Source organism: Centropristis striata, chromosome 21 (assembly GCF_030273125.1).
Source record: "Centropristis striata isolate RG_2023a ecotype Rhode Island chromosome 21, C.striata_1.0, whole genome shotgun sequence".
NCBI classification, from domain to species: Eukaryota; Metazoa; Chordata; class Actinopteri; order Perciformes; family Serranidae; genus Centropristis; species Centropristis striata.
The window spans coordinates 8670025-8687381 of NC_081537.1; the positions used below are offsets into that span (position 1 = coordinate 8670025).

At 32.6% G+C, this 17357-nt stretch overlaps 2 protein-coding genes across 2 annotated transcripts; one reads left to right on the forward strand and one right to left on the reverse strand.

Moving 5' to 3' along the window:
* Positions 1-3402: 3402 nt before the first annotated feature.
* Positions 3403-9520, forward strand: hbae4 (hemoglobin alpha embryonic-4). The gene is made up of 3 exons (XM_059324362.1): positions 3403-3641; positions 6012-6216; positions 9277-9520. Exons 1-3 carry the CDS (start codon positions 3550-3552, stop codon positions 9403-9405), a joined length of 426 nt encoding a protein of 141 aa, XP_059180345.1. The 5' UTR covers positions 3403-3549; the 3' UTR covers positions 9406-9520.
* A 5486-nt stretch (positions 9521-15006) lies between these two features.
* On the reverse strand, positions 15007-15821 carry hbbe2 (hemoglobin beta embryonic-2). The gene is made up of 3 exons (XM_059324360.1): positions 15663-15821; positions 15300-15522; positions 15007-15215 (listed from the first exon to the last, which is right to left on the reverse strand). Exons 1-3 carry the CDS (start codon positions 15752-15754, stop codon positions 15087-15089), a joined length of 444 nt encoding a protein of 147 aa, XP_059180343.1. The 5' UTR covers positions 15755-15821; the 3' UTR covers positions 15007-15086.
* Positions 15822-17357: the final 1536 nt, after the last annotated feature.

The window sequence follows — 17357 nt, forward strand, 5'->3', positions numbered from 1 at the left end:
GAGAAGTTTTGACCTGTAGCAATTCATAAAAAAAACATTATGAAAGTTGAGATAAGCCTCCATGTGTAAAATTCCAAACAGACCACAGGTGTTGCCTCTAATCTGAAACATTGGTAAAACAAGTTAATTGTATTGTTGTAAATACATGGGAATGCCTAAATATGAAAATGCAGAAATGTGTCATTAATTACCCGATAAAGGGTCAAATGTATTGATTATGCTGCTCAAAAGGAAACTAGAATCTAAATTGTAAAACTGGCAGAGTTGGAAACTACTGCACTACCTGGAGAAGCTAGAAGGTGAAGTATGTTATCCAAAGATGGAATTGAACTTAAGTATGCAAAATGTTTATATCTGTTGCAAAAATCATTTTTTTTGAGAGTATATCTGACATTCAGGTCAGCCGGCCTCACCTTAAATGCATGACTGTGCACTTATTAAACTGCATAGCAAGATCATAGACTGTATAAAATAAGATCTCCCTTGTTGTACTGAGTCAGGTCTGGCAATGCTGTAAATAGAAAACAAACATGAAATAAGAAGATATTTTAGAACAGTGCATTTGTTGTAAATGTGTACTACACTGTAAAAAAGGTTTGTAGAAATAACAGTAAAACACTGTCAAATACATCAGAAATAGGGCATAAACTGAAAAATTGTATATCACTGTATTAGACGCTTTTAATTACCGTAAATCAAAGAATAGCACAAAACTTTTACTTTTTTTCTGTCATAAACTGGAAGAAACACACAGGTTTTAGGTAAAATATAACATTTTCATGCAAAATTTGTGGGGAAATACCATGATGTATGAATGAATGACACAATTACCCTAAAAATAACAGGATTATTCAGACTAAATCACAGTTTTTGCTGATATTTACATTTAAATTTAGAATCGAAAATCCACTCACTGTAATTTTTACGGTGAAGTTCTGGCAACCACAGCTGCCGGTATTTTACCGTAAATTAAACAGATTATTTTTTACAGTGTAGATTTTTTAAATGATCTACAAAATTTTCAGTGACTACAACTCTTGAGAACAACCACTTATATCTTTGTTACAAATGTAATCATTGCAAACATTAATAATTGTGTTAAAAGCATTACACAAAACTGTCAAAGCACCATTACTGATATTGAACCTCACATAAGCTTGAAAACAGAAGCTGCTGCCTGTCTCTGACACATGAGGGGTCGTGTAAGGTCACCATAATAACAGCAGAGCCTTCTGGGGGTGATGTGAGGCTCCTGTGTGACCTCATCGACACTTATTACCTTGCTTTATTGCACAGACATTCCCAAATTACTTTCTACACACACACACATACAATAATAATAATAATAATAATAATAATAATACATTTTATTTGTAAAGCACTTTTCATTGTTAAAAGCAATCTCAAGGTGCTACAGAGTACAACAAGATTAAAAACAGGTTAAAAGGCCAAAGCACAATGATACATTTAATAAAAGGCTTTTCTAAAAAGAAAGGTTTTTAGGCCTTTTTTAAAAGAGTCTGTTGTTTGTGGCGTGTACACACATTTTCTGAATCTGACAATGGCTCCAATCTTTTTGAAGATTTCTCTCCTTTGACGGAAGGATTTACTTGTGCAGATGTTTTCATTTATTTTTCTAAATCATGTTTATTTTTAAGGTGTGCAGTCCAAAGAATAACAAGTTGGTGTCCGTTTATTCAGTTTTATCTGTTTTTGCAAATTATTCTATAAATATAGTTGAACAACATCTTAGGAGCTGACAAAATCAGTCCAGTCTTTTGATATGATGTCTTCAAACTTGGTTCCATCATTTTATATATTCCAACAGTTTTACATTTAAAAAAAAGTCCTAAATTGTATATTCATGTGTTAGATATATAAACTTTATTACAGGCTCTAGACCCAATAGCAAGACATACAACATACAAAAAACAACAGATACATAAACACATTCAAACATACTCTTATTCATGAGAGTTTTAAAAGGCACCCATACCAATGTTTCCACAGATATGATTGATATCTTACCGAGCTGCACCTGGGACTTGTGAGCATCATTATAATACAGTTTTGTGACTCATCAAGTCGAGACATAAATTTATTTTTATACTTTGTCTTAGTCAAAAAGTGGTTAATCAAATTATCACTCGGCTGTTTGGGGAAGTTCCAGACTAAACCCTAAGCCTAAAATCGAGCCGATATCACGGTGAATGTGGCCAGTGCAGGATGTGACACACACATCTATCAGTTGCTGGTTTGTAGTTGGTTTGAGTTGTTGTTGTTGAGGAGGAGAAGGAGACGGACTCGTAAGACACAGCGACAGACAAGACAACAGCCAAGTTGGGTCAACCACACACACTTCTTTCTTATTGGCAAATTAATTGAAAGTTAAATTCCATGCACGACACTTTAAAAACTGCATTGATAAAAGCCACAGGCTGTCTTATGGCAATGTCCAGTAAACCTGCGTGGCCGTCACAGTGCTATCAGATGCCTCACGCCCACAGCCCCTTGACCACCAGCAGCTTATGGTGATGCAGATAGCAGCAGCTGAAAGTTTATCTGAAAAGGTCTTCTGCAGGGAAACCTCTGACTCACATTTAACATGTTGGGTCCCTCACAGTGTGAAATAAAACTTTTAAGAAATATAAAGGAGACTTGTGGTGAATTACCAGTTTGAGAGAAAATAATAAATAGATAGATAGATAGATATACTTTATTTATCCCAAGCTGGGAAATTACAGTGTAGCAGCAGCATTACACACAGAGACAATGACAACACAATTAAATAATTAAATAAAAAGAACAACCTAGGCATACTTCAAGCAATAAAAATATAAAAATACAATAAAATACAATAAAATGTAATGTAAAAATAAAACTAAAGTGTCTAAAGAAGGAGTATGTATTAAGGAGTAGAATTCCAGTGCAGAATCAATATGAATATACAGTATAAAAATGTTGGTGCTATGAAACAAATAAGGTGCAATGAACAGTGTGCATAAAAAACACATAAAGTGCATAACAACGGTATGTAATGAACCAGACTATTATTTGTTATTGTACAGTGTGATGGCATGTGGCAGGAAAGATTTTTTATATCTGTCCCTATGACAGCTGAGCTGGAGCAGCCTGTGAGAGAAGGTGCTCCGCTGTCTTTCTACTGTGTGATGGAGAGGGTGCTGATCATTGATCAATACCTGCTAAACTCCACATAAACATACATAATTGAATAATTTGGCGCCTCAGAAGCTACCAAACCAGCTGCACTGTAAGGTGTAATGTTGTTGTAGAAACCTCCAGTGTGACGCACATGACGCAGCAGATAGTGCAGCAGTGTGGAGCCCCCACCCTGCACTGGCTGCTGTCAGATAACACAGCAGAGAAACAACACTTCACCATCACACCTTGCTTTCTTGGCACAGAGGGACGATTTGACTTTCAATCACCATCTCGTCCCGTTTCTGTGTAAAATGATGTGATGTCATCTCACCGTCTGGATATTCAGCTGCACTGAATTATTTGACATCCAGTGCAATATAGTCTGCGATGCTCTCCGAGAAGGAAAAGGATCTCATTAATGAAATATGGGAACGAGTGACTCCTGTGGCAGGAGATATTGGGGCAGAGGCACTTCATAGGTAGGTTTCAAGTTTTAAACTGTTTGTGAGTGCTGTGTGTTCAACCTAGACCAAAGAAGAAGATCTCGGCCCCAAGTATTGACTTAGCAACTTCCGGAGCCTTTGTGAAAAAGTGATAACCCTTCATCAACATGTACTTCTTTTTTTTTTTTTAGGGAGAGGATTTTAAGGGTCTTGGGTAGGATTTGAAACTGGGTCTCCTGCAACAAGGGTTCTGTCTTAGTGGTAAACACTGTACCAGTGAGCCACTGGGTCATACTTCTAAAGAACGGATGGTTCATAGATAGGGAGTGGGGAAGTTCGTTAGTTAACAAAAATAAAAAATGTTAACGACTGTAATGTTGGTTCTTTACTCAGAATTTGCTGATTCATCAAATTTCAGGTGATCTTTACAGAGTTAAGATGAGTGTAGTGAAATGTTTGGCTGTTTGTTTAATTTTGGCACTAAAAAACGTGATGATGATGATGATGATGTCGATGATGATGATGATGATGATGATGTCGATGATGATGGTGAATGGGTCCATGGGTGCAAGGAAGATAAAATGACAAAAAGAGGACATAAAAAGATTTGAAACACCTGAAATATATTGACCATCAATGGGCTGGCTTTTTACCTGCCACAGAGACTCTTGTCCTTATAGCGTGTCAGTTAACCGGGTCGTATTTACTACAAGATCATGTTAATTTGATTGATTGATTGAGTGATCTGAATGTGAAATGTAAAAGCATCACAAGGTTGCTCTGCTGCAGAGCATTGCCTCTGGGGCAATGAGGTATTTCTTTTATTTTGTCTTTTTTAAACATTGTAAAGCAGTCTCTGTTCGGGAGAAATTAGAAAAGTCTATCAGCTTTGGAAATTGGCTGAGAAAACATTAGGGAGCATTTTGTGGCACAGCACATGACCTGGATTGACCCCTGGTACTCTTGCCCAATGGCATCTGGGGGGTGGGGGGTGGGGTGAGGGCGGCACCCCATGCCCGTACTCTAGACCTGCCCTTGGTTGGATGAGCACTTAGCCCCCCCATAGAGAAGACGGAGAAGCAGTGAAGAAAAAGAGATGAGCTGATGACTTCCAGGCATCCCCTGCACTCTTGGCCTTACGAAGAGACAAAAACGCCTACAAAGACATCACAAAGACAATCACAATGACTATTTAAAGGAGCGGCAATACAACCAAAAAGAGACGCAAAATGACAAGAAAGAGACAAGACACAAAGTAGCTACGAAGAAACAACTTCAAAGAGACACAAAACATCAACACAAAAAGAACCAAAGTAACAAGAAATGGCTGCTAAATAGACCAAATAATTACAAGGTTACACAAAACAACTACAAAGAGACAAGACACTAAGCAACTACAATGACACAACCTCAAAGAGACACAAAACAACAACAAAAAGAACCAAAATAATGAGAAATGGTGCCTAAAAAAACAAAATAATTACAAAGTGACACAAAACGACTACAAAGAGACACAAAATGACCACAAAGAGACACAAAACAGCAACAAAAAAGAACCAAAGTAACAAGAAAAGACCCCTAAAAAGAACGAAAAATAATTACAAAGTGACACAAAATAACTACAAAGAGACACAAAATAACCACAAAGACAGAAGAGACTAAGCAGCTACAAAGAAACAACTTCAAAGTGACACAAAACAACAACAAACAGAACCAAAATAACGAGGAATGGCGCCTAAAAAAACAAAATAATTACAAAGTGACACAAAACGACTACAAAGAGACACAAAATAACAACAAAAAAGAACCAAAGTAACAAGAAAATGCCCCTAAAAAGAACAAAAATAATTACAAAGTGACACAAAACAACTACAAAGAGACACAAAATAAATACAAAGACAGAAAAGACTAAGCAGCTACAAAAAAACAACTTCAAAGTGACACAAAACAACAACAAACAGAACCAAAATAACGAGAAATGGCGCCTAAAAAAACTAAATAATTACAAAGTGACACAAAACGACTACAAAGAGATACAATATGACCACAAAGAGACACAAAACAACAACAAAAAAGAACCAAAGTAACAAGAAAAGGCCCCTAAAAAGAACAAAAATGATTACAAAGTGACACAAAACAACAACAAACAGAACCAAAATAACGAGAAATGGTGCCTAAAAAAACAAAACGACTACAAAGAGACACAAAATGACCACAAAGAGACAAAAAACAACAACACAATGTTGCTTAACATCAATAATGTCTTGTTCTTATGTAGAAGAGGTGATTGGGCCTTTACATGCCTGTGGCCAGGAGCCCATTGTCTCATTATCTGCCCATGTGTTTTCTGTATTTTTAGTACAAATCATTGTACCCGACTGACGAGATTTCCCAATCCCTCCACAGGATGTTTACCTGTTTCCCAGGTACCAAGACATACTTTGCCCATCTAGACATCAGCCCTCGCTCCCCTCACCTGCTGTCTCACGGGAAGAAGCTAGTTCTGGCCATCGCTGAGGGAGCCAAAGACATCAGCCAGCTGACCGTCACTCTGGCTCCTCTGCAAACTTTTCACGCCTACCAGCTCCGGATAGACCCCACCAACTTTAAGGTGCCAGATCAGCAGTTCTCCTGACGGAACACACTGAGAATAACACACAAATAACTGACGGTTCCTTAATTCATCAAGTGTTTTGTTTTTGATTAACAGCACACTGTAAAAAATACTCTTTAAGTATTAAAAGTTCTCAACACAGAACAATGTGACAGATATATTATCATTATTCATATATTATTAGATTATAATTACTAATGTGGTCATGTAAAAGAGGGATTTAACTTCAGACCAGTTCAATAAAAATGTTTATTTTCATTCATAGATTAATCTGCTGTTAATTTTCTTGATTAATGACTGATTATCTGGGTGGCAAATATTCAAGAACTAGTGAAAAATGCTGTCATAATTGTTTCACAGTGTTTGTTTTGTCCAAGCAAGAGAACAAACTTCAAAGTATTTTCAAAATAAATTCCAACATTAAATTAATTTCAATGCTCTCTGGCATTTTGTATTAAAAAAATGACAAAACAATGATCAAAGTAGGTGCTGTACTTTTACATTTCCATATGCATACCTGAGCTACAGAGTTACATCCTGCCTCTGCTTAAAATGTTTTGAAGGTTTTTATTTTGAAGGATAGTGACATAGTCTCAACTCCATATCAGATCAAACTGACGTCAGCAGCAGCAGCTGTTTACAGCTTAAAAACCAACATGGCTGTTAAATTTCTCATGTACAGCAGCTTAACACAATTTTTGTAAAAGCCATATAAATATTTTCATACACAGTTACAATGGTTTACGAATAATTTGGTAATAATATAAAAATACATACAGTGCTTAACAAATTTATCAGACCACCAGTTTATTCCACAGTGTCCTAAATGAACAGCATTAGTAATTACCAAAATAATTTTTTATGTTTCTGTAATGGTTAATACAGCAGTATATAGAAGCTTTTTAAACCAAATGATATTTTTAACGCTATAATATAATTATTATTGTTATCCATGAATTTTAAAATGTACTGTTTTACAAAGAAAAAACTGTAAAAGTAAATAAATAGTAAAGCACGTTATTTCTTGATTAGGATGTCAAATTATAGTTATTTACTTCCATTGCTGAACAAAAAAAAAAAGAGTTTTAGTGGTTTACTGTTCTGCTTGATTAACATCTTTTTCATTGTACACTTGGAAACATGATGCATTTTCCTTATACTGCAGAAGACCCCCATTGTTGACTCCAATACAAATATATTTAATTTTAATACAATATTTAAAAGAGTATGCACACACAAACAAATATGTGTATGGAATCTATTTATATGATCTATTTTTATTCTTTATTGGATAAGTAGGATATAGTTTACAGTTTGTTAGATCAAGACATTTAAAGCCAAATGCATTGTGTTGAATTTCTCTGAATATTCCATTTATTTGATTCCTCCTATTGTTCTAGTATTACACAGAAACCCAATATCCCTTTTATTTTACCTAAATACTTCACAAACAAAGTGCATATTTTTTATTCACATTTTCTCTGTTGTACACCAAAATTATTAACACCAAATAGAGTCCACTAGAAGGATTTTACTGAGAAGTAGTTGATATTTTTGTTTGAATATATTTACCTTATTCGTTTTCTCTTTATTGTTATTTATTTATTTTTGGCGAGAATGCTTGCGGAAGTCTTGTTATTTATGATTATTTATTTGTTATTATTTCAATATCTTCGCCTTTTCTTTGATTACTATCTCCTGTGTGTGTGTGTGTGTGTGTGTGTGTGTGTGTGTGTGTGTGTGTGTTTCTCATTCATATCTTGCATAATTTCAGAAATATTTCATTTTTCGTGACATAAATTGAACTCTTTTGACACCTCTGCATGTATTTATTACTTATACATGCTTTCAGCTAGAAACTCCATTCAAACCACAAAATGTTCCCACATTCTACATGTCATTCAACTTTCAAATGCTGTTAACCCTTTATCAGGCAAAGAAGTATATTTGGTAACTTCAGGTAATATTTCGAGAAAAAAAGTTGCAAATTTACTAGATTAAAGTGGCAAATCTACAAGAAAAAAGTCACAGATTTAAGAGATTTAAAGTGGCAAATCTGCTCGAAAGAAGTCGCAGATTTACGAGAAAAAAGTGGGAAAAAAGCAACTTTTTTCTCCCAGATTCACCACTTTAACACTTAATAGGGCACTCACTGAAATACTTGCAAATTCCAAATTTCAACCCTAGAGAATATTGGAGGATATTACCTACTGCTAAATTTGTGTAAAAAAAACATACGAAAATAATATTTTGAGAAATTTTTTTTCGAGATTAAAGTGGCAAATCTACGAGAAAAAAATGGGCAGAATTATAAGATTTAAAGTGTTGAATCTGGGGGGAAAAAGCTGCTTTTCCCCCACTTTTTTCTCGTAAATCCGCGACTTTTTTCGCACAGATTTGCCTGTTTAATCTAGCAAATTTGCAATTTTTTTCTCGTAATATTACCTGAAGTTACCAAATATAGTTATTTGCCTGATAAAGGGTTAAAACCTTTTTTGAAGCTTAGTGGGGGAAAAAATCCTCTGTTGTTACACTGTAAAAAATGTTTGTAGAAATTACAGTAAAACACTGTCAAATTACATCAGAAATAGGTCGTAAAATTGAACATTGTACATCACTGTAGTAGATACTTTTAATTACTGTAAATGAAAGAATAGCATAAAACTTTAAATTCTACTGTCATAAACTGTAGAAAACACACAGTTGTGCTGTAAAAATAAACAATTTTAATGTAAAATGAATGGAGAAATAGCATGATGACACAATTATCCTGAAAGTAATGGGATTATTCAGTATAAATTACAGTTTTTTTGCTGATATTTACATTTACATACGCTCACTGTATTTCTTACGGTGAAGTTCTGGCAACCACAGCTGCCGGTATTTTACCGTAAATTAAACAGATTTTTTTTTACAGTGTACTGTGAAGCTACATTTCTAATGATAAAAAAAAATGACTTGCCTTGAAATTGTTATTTCATTATTTTTAATTGTACAGAGGTCCAGCTGTAATGCTTTCAGTCTTCTGCGATGAACACAGTTGTCTCTTCTCTGCAGCTCTTGTCACACTGTATGCTCGTCACCCTGGCCTGTCACCTGGGCGAAGAATTCTCACCGGTTGAACACGCAGCAATGGACAAATTCCTGTCAGCTTTTGCAGCCGTGCTCGCCGAGAAATACAGATGAGACCCGTCCATGTGCTTTGAAGAAGTGGACAAACCATTTATGATGCCATATGATATGAGTTATTTATGTATATGTTGTTGTTATAATGTATTTTTGTAATAATAAAAATGTGCAATGGACACTTTCGCTGCTGTGTTATTAACATATAAAGTCTTAAAGAGCCACACCTGTGGTTTTACGAACCTGGTCTCACAGAAATCCGTGAAATAGCCACGGATTCGCTTAACTCAAAATCTGTGGAATAGCCACCGGATTCACTCAAATTTCCATGAAACTGACACGGATTTCGCTACAATGCAAGTTAATATTTTTTCCTATTGGTTTGTTCCAAGTCACGTGACTTTTAAGGTCCCGGCGGTCAGAACAAAAAACATGGCGGACAGTTCTCTCATTTTTAGTGAAAAAATCAATATTTTGACTTAGTTTCTGCATAAAAATGGGTTTTGATCACATTTGTAGCGAGAAATATATGTTTTATTTTCTAAATATTCACTCAGTGAATGTACATAATCACTTTGTATGTTGGAATAGCCACGGGATATGACTGTCATTAACTTGCATTGTAGCAAAATCCGTGTCAGTTTCACGGAAATTTGAGTGATTCCGTGGCTATTCCACGGATTTTGAGTTAAGCGAATCCGTGGCTATTTCACGGATTCCTGTGAGATCATGTTGGGTTTTACAGATGTTTATTACAAACCATGTACTGTTGACCATTTTAAAACATACCATAAATTATAATAATGGGTCATGAATTAAGAATTCTGTTTGAATTTAATAAATGTAGGCGTTAAAAAAATGTGGGATTAATTTATATTTGTTTTAATTTGCGTCTTTATTTATTTACCTTTGTATTAATTACTCTGTTTATATACTTATAAATACTAATTTAATTTATTTCTTTATTGTATTTTTTCCCCCTATTTATTTTCCCTTCTTTTTATTTTTTTTATTAGAAATTAAATACATTTTTTTAAATTAATGTAAATAAATAAAGACGCAAATTAAAACAAATTTGACAAGAAAGAGACAAGATAAATTACAAGACAAATTAATCCCACATTTTTTCAATTAATTAATGCCTACGTTATTTTTAGATTGGTACATTTAATGGCATATTAATTTATTTGTTCAGTTATTTATTTATTTTTAAATAAATACATCTATTTGATTTCGACAGCTTTCTTCCATAAATTATTATATTGGAATGCTCTGTAGGCTATATCCATAAATTAGAAATATCTTCAAGTTAACTTTCATACTATACTAGCCAGAATGGAAACCAATGGGGAAAACGCTTCACTTAAATTGTAATTTTATAGTTTGATAACTATATAACATATGTTTAACTATGAATTTACCATTTGTTGTTGAGGGTCATTTTAGTGTTACGGCAATGGTAGCCTGAAATATATATATGACATTAATCAATTACTGTAGAAGACCATAACTGTGTTTGAGCATAAAGAAATACTTTGCTGGGTTTAGACCCCAGCCTATTGGACAGCAACAGAATAACAGCACACTGACTGTGTTATATAAAATGCAACAGCGCCACCTGTTGATGGGATGACATAAAACACAGAGAAACATGCAAAATAATAAAAAAAATATATTAAAATTAAAGATTTCAATATTATTTTATTCTGAAAATAAACACATTCCAGTCGAGTAGGGGTGCAAGTTTGAGGATTTTTGACAATGCAGTGTAATCATTTTTTTTAAATGTGTTTGGCATCATATTTTATCAAATATTATATTCACTAAACTGTGAACAATTAGAGAACCCTTATTTGGTCAACTTCCAAATTTTTTCAATCAAAGAAACTTTTATGCTAAAGGTAGCCTGTTACAGTGAGTATAGAGCTATTACTGGTGCAGAAATGTGTTGTTGAAGTTCTTATAAATGTCGTAGCTGTAAATAGTGTTGATATAAACTAGTTATAAATGTCATAGTTGTAAATAGTGTTGATATAAACTAGTTATAAATATCGTAGCTGTAAATAGTGTTGATATAAACTAGTTATAAATGTCGTAGCTGTAAATAGTGCTGATATAAACTAGTTATAAATGTCGTAGCTGTAAATAGTGCTGATATAAACTAGTTATAAATGTCATAGCTGTAAATAGTGTTGATATAAACTAGTTATAAATGTCCTAGCTGTAAAAAGTGCTGCTATAAACTAGTTATAAATGACGTAGCTGTCTTTGGCACTGATATAAACTTGTAATAAATGTCATATCTGTAAATAGTGCTGATATAAACTAGTTATAAATGTCAGAGCTGTAAATAGTGCTGATATAAACTTGTTATAAATGTTGTAGCTGTAAAAAAAGTACTGATATAAACTAGTTATAAATGTCATAGCTGTAGATAGTGCTGATATGAACTAGTTATAAATGTCGTAGCTGCCTTAGGTGCTGAAATAAGTTGCTGGTTGTTCCATTAAGATTGCTTGGTTGACATTTGTGTAGATAATCTAAATTATTGCATTATCACAGGTGAATTAAAATAAAATACAGTGATTTAGTAGACGTACATGATGTTATAACATAATGACTTTCAAGTTAATGTTAATTTTTCTGTGCCTCTAGGTTGAAATCATGTTGAGTCATGAAATCATGTTGAGTCATGAAATCATGTTGAGTCATGTTATTTCACTCTCCACAGTGAAGCAGAGTGAGGGCTCGAGCTCTTATCTGGTTTAAACTGCAATTTGAGATAGTCCAAGTGCGTAAATCCACATTGTCCTCGGATGACTCCATAAACGTCTCAACAATCTCAGGTTCCTTTAGCCTTTAACCATTGTCAGACTCTGGATATGGAGGACAGAAGCTGCTAAAAACTAAAATAAATACATAAGTAAGTGTCTCATGCCTTTGTATGTGCATTTTTTGATATTGTAGTTAGTCATTAATTAATTCATTCATTAGTTAAATCTTTATTTATTTATTGTATTTTCCCCCTATTGATTTATATGCCTTATTTATTTCCCATCATGTTAATTTATATATTAATCTAATAATGTAATAATTTAGTTTTGTATTTATTTATTTATTTATTTTATTTTTTATGATTTTGAAAAAAATGTTAGAATACTATGACATATTAATAATTCAATTAAATAGAAAATGATAGAAATAGGGGAATAAATACAAAGGTAAATAAATAAAGACAACAAATTAAACAAATTCTAAATAAAATAATAATAACTTTTTTCCTATATTTATTTATTCATGTATTGTTAAATAAATATATTTATTTTATTTTATCTTTTACAGCTTTCTTCCATTAAGAATTTTATTGGAATGCTCTGCGTAATCCATATTAAATAAATTAGAAATATCTTTAAGTATACTGAACTGGCCGTAATGGAAACCAATGGGGTAAACACTTCATCATAACCATTGATAATAAAAAGTATATTTATTGTTTATTAAACTTAAGTAAGAGTGTGTATTAGTGCACCGATAATATGTATCTGAATAATATTTGTAAATGTGATTAGAAATATGCATTCATAATTTTACAAGATATAACAACTTTGTAAAAGCCATACAAACATTTTTCATAAAGAGTAACAATGGTTTACTAATCATTTGGTAATAATATAAAAATACATACAGTGCTTAACAAATTTATTAGATGATTATGTTTATGCCCCAGTGTCCTAAATGAACAGCATTAGTAATTACCAAAATCATTTTTTATGTTTCTGTAATGTTAATAAACCAGTATGTAGAAGCTCTTAAACAGAAATGATATTTTTAATGCTCAAATATAATCATTATTGTATCATTAATCATTAATTTTCAAATTAACTGTTGTACAAAAAAAGTTGTAAAACTAGTAAAGCATGTTATTTCTTGATTAAGATGTCAAATTATAGTTAATTAACTTGCATTCCTCAACAGAAAAATGAGTTTTAGTGGTTGAATGTTTAATGTTGAATGAAGCCGGCTCAGATCTGGGTATAAAAAGGTGGATTCAGTTTTTTTATTTGCCAAATAAATAATAAAATAATGAAGAATAAATAATGAATACATTTTTAGTTTTAAACAAGCTTTTGAAAGATTTATAAAATATTTATGTTTTCTCGTTTTCATGACAGGTTGTCTAATAAATGTATTAAGCATGGTATACATAATATATAAAATGTTATAATATATGCAACAATAAAAATAACACAAATTATAGCATTACTTGTTATTAGTAAACATAAATTGTTATTTTATGGTTAGATAACTATATAACATATGTTTAACTATGAATTTACCATTTGCTATTGACTTTTTTCCTATATTTATTTATTTTATTTATTTAGTTGGCACATTTAATGGCATATTCATTTTAGGTTGACTTATTTATTTATTTTCAAATAAATACATTTATTTGATTTTGGTAGTTTCTTCTTTTCTCCACACTTTGGAAGAAATATTTATGATGTCGCTCAAGTTAAAGTATGGTTGTTACAGTTTTGTACTAAAAAAATTCATAATTTAATCAAGAGGATATTTCATATAACATTTGCTTGCACATTTGGGTCCACCGTACAAGGCGCTCTATCATGTTTTATCTACCATAGAGGCATCCAAAGGGTGTTTTATGCAAATACATAAATAAATATAAATGTTTTATCGGAGACACAATTGGGACGTTGCATATTTCTGTAAATATACGAAATGTTGAGCAAATGCATGCATCTATGCCTTTATATTTATTCAGTTCATCCATTGCAACAACTGTCTTGTTTATTATTTTAACAATTTTATGTTAGAATAAAATCCTGATTCTAACTTTTTTTTATTCTATGTTTATATTTACATTTGCTATTACTTGTGTGATGTTCTTCTTTGTATAAGAAGGAATTCTTATTCATATTTAAATATTTCTGATTGATAGAAAAAGAGCTTGAACATTATGACTTAATAACTTGTTAATGGTAAGAAACAAAAAATACATCAATGCATTAAATCATCATGAGTCAGGCACTAAAAAAGTATTAAATGTAATTGTTCAAGTGAAGGCGTATATGATCAATATAAAACCTAATCAAAGAGAGATTATTAACTCCATTTATGTCAAAATTAAATTATTACTATGGCAGTGTCTTATTGTAATTTACCATTTGCTATTGACTTTTTTCCTATATTTTATTTATTTATTTATTTATTTGGCACATTTAATGGCATATTCATTTTATGTTGACTTGTTTATTTATTTTTAAATAAATACATTTATTTGATTTTGGTAGTTTCTTCTTTTCTCCACACTTTGGAAGAAATATTTTATTATGTCACTCAAGTTAAAGTATGATTGATACAGTTTTGTACTAAAAAAAAATCATAATTTAATCAAGAGGATATTTCATATATGAGTCAGGCACTAAAAAAGTATTAAATGTAATTGTTCAAGTGAAGGCGTATATGATCAATATAAAACCTCATCAAAGAGAGATTATTAACTCCATTTATGTCATTATTTGAATAATGTAAATTATTACTATGGCAGTTTCTTATTGTAATGTTGCCTCATCCTCTATCAGTACCAAACCTCAGTGTAATATGATGGCTAGATGAAAGACAGAAACAACAGGGATACAATGTTTACGATGTCTTTATTTTTTGTTAGCAAGGAGACATGGAAATGGACATCAAGTCTCCTTCAAGGCGGCCAGGGCTTAGTGGTACTGCCTTCCCAGGGCGGCCACCACCACGGCCATGAACTTCACCCAGGCAGCCTGAGTCTCCACGGTGAAGGCGCTTCCCATTTTGGCGGCGATGATGATGGTGATAATCTCAGCCAGAAGCTATAAACGCAGAAACAACAATTAGAATCAAACTCTTCATATCAACTGTGCAAATTGACTTTGAAGTTTTAAAAACAAACAAACCTTGAAGTTGTCTGGGTCAACGTGCAGCGTCTCAGAGTGCAAGGTGCTCAGCTCTTTGTAAGCTGCCTTGATGTTGTCCATGTTCTTCAGGGCCCGGTCCAGACCGTGCAGGATTTTGGTCCCGTGTTCTGCAATTTTGGTGTTATTGCAGATGGACTCAGCACTGTAGAGGTTTCCCAAGGCTGCAAAGTGCCTCTGAGTCCAGGGGTAAACGATCAGACACCTGCAGTGGAGACCAGTGAGTCACTTATTGTAAGTCGCTTTGGACAAAAGCGTCTGCTAAATGACATGTAATGTAATAATGTAATGTAATGAGTCGGACAGAAATGTTGGCTGTTACAGTTCATAGTCGTGTTTGCGTACCTTTGCAGAGCCTTGGGGCCGACGTCCTCATAGTCCAACCCGGAGAAGACGCCGGCAATGATGGTGCGCTCCTTCTCGGTCCACTCAACCATGGCTGCTGGTTTGTTAATGTGTGTTTCAGGCTTGAAAGAAAAAGCTGAATGTTGCTTCAGCTCGATCCACGTCTATTTAAACCCCCGCCCTGAAGAAATAGAGAGCTGTGATTGGCTGGAGATGATGAGCTTCAGATAAGCTGCAGAAACCCCCAGAACTTCTGGAATGTCCGATAATGATTTTATATCATAAGATTCCAGGAGACTGGTATTCATTTTTTTTTTTTTTCTTTAGCAGTTTATTGGGCATTTTGAATAAGCTAAAAAAAATAACAATTGCATATTAAATATCTCTTCTATATCATTCATAACAAAAGTATTTATACAATAGATACAATAGAAGGATAAAAGATAAAAAATAATATGTAAATAATATTTAAATAAATACATAAATAATAATTATAAATATAAATGTTTGTTCCTTTAAGGCAAATTTAACCTGCAACATGGACTTTGATTTCAACAATTACTAAATTTATTGGACCTTGAACTACACAGCTGAAGTTATTTGACTTTGTTGATAATTTACAGAAAGCTTCATTTATTGTAGTTTAAGCTGTAGCTTTTTAGTCATCCCAAGGGGTTAATATTAATTTAGTCAAAATCAGTAATTATTTATCAAAACACCAAATTACATTTGTTAACATTTTTACTTATTTTTTTACAACAGAAGTAAAATTGTTTGTGAATATTAAACAATACATGCATATATATATATATATTGCAAAAAAATAAAAAATAAAATAACATAAAATTAAATTAAATTAAATTAAATTAAATTAAATTAAATTAAATTAAATTAAATTAAATAAATAAAAAGGATATTGCAGCTTTTCTCAGCTCGGATAAGACTATAAACAGGAATAAAAAGGATTCATTTTTGTTAAATGGTAAGTTTATTTGTGATTAGGCTATTAGACTTATTATTGAAAAATGCCACTTAATGTGCAGAGCAGACCAGTAGAGTGTTATCTGCAGAAACACGCAACTGTTATCTGCAGCAGCGACCCCTCCGCCCTTGGCACTGTGGCAAAATGCGCATATGTTTTGATTAAGAAAAAAACTTGAGGCTGTTGATAAATGTGTTGAGCGTCATTTACTCCCTCTTGATAGGATATAAATTTATGGCTGGGACCAAAACTGCCAAATTAAAAAATGAAGTCAGAGATAAACAGTGTCACAACTGCAACACCATTAAACTGTAAATATTTATTTTTCAGAAGTGATTAATCAGTGCAAGCAGCATGCTTTGTTTACTTGATATATTTATTTATTTTTATTTCGTACCACATTGTGGGATTTAAATAAAAAAATAAACACCTTTATTATGCACTTCATGGCTTAATAATCTGTATTTTAGTCTAAAATAATTCAATCCAAAACTACAGTCTTGCACAGATGTACCTTTTAAAAAGTACTCAAAACTGACCCGGCAACTGAAAAGCCTCACTCTCTCCAAAGCAATGTTATATAGGTCATGTAAATAAATAAAATAAATAAATAAAAAGATTCTGGATCCAAACAGCAATTTCCTCCTTTAAAAAACCCAAAAGCATTTAAATTATTATTATTATTATTTTTATTTTACTCACTTTACTTGAGT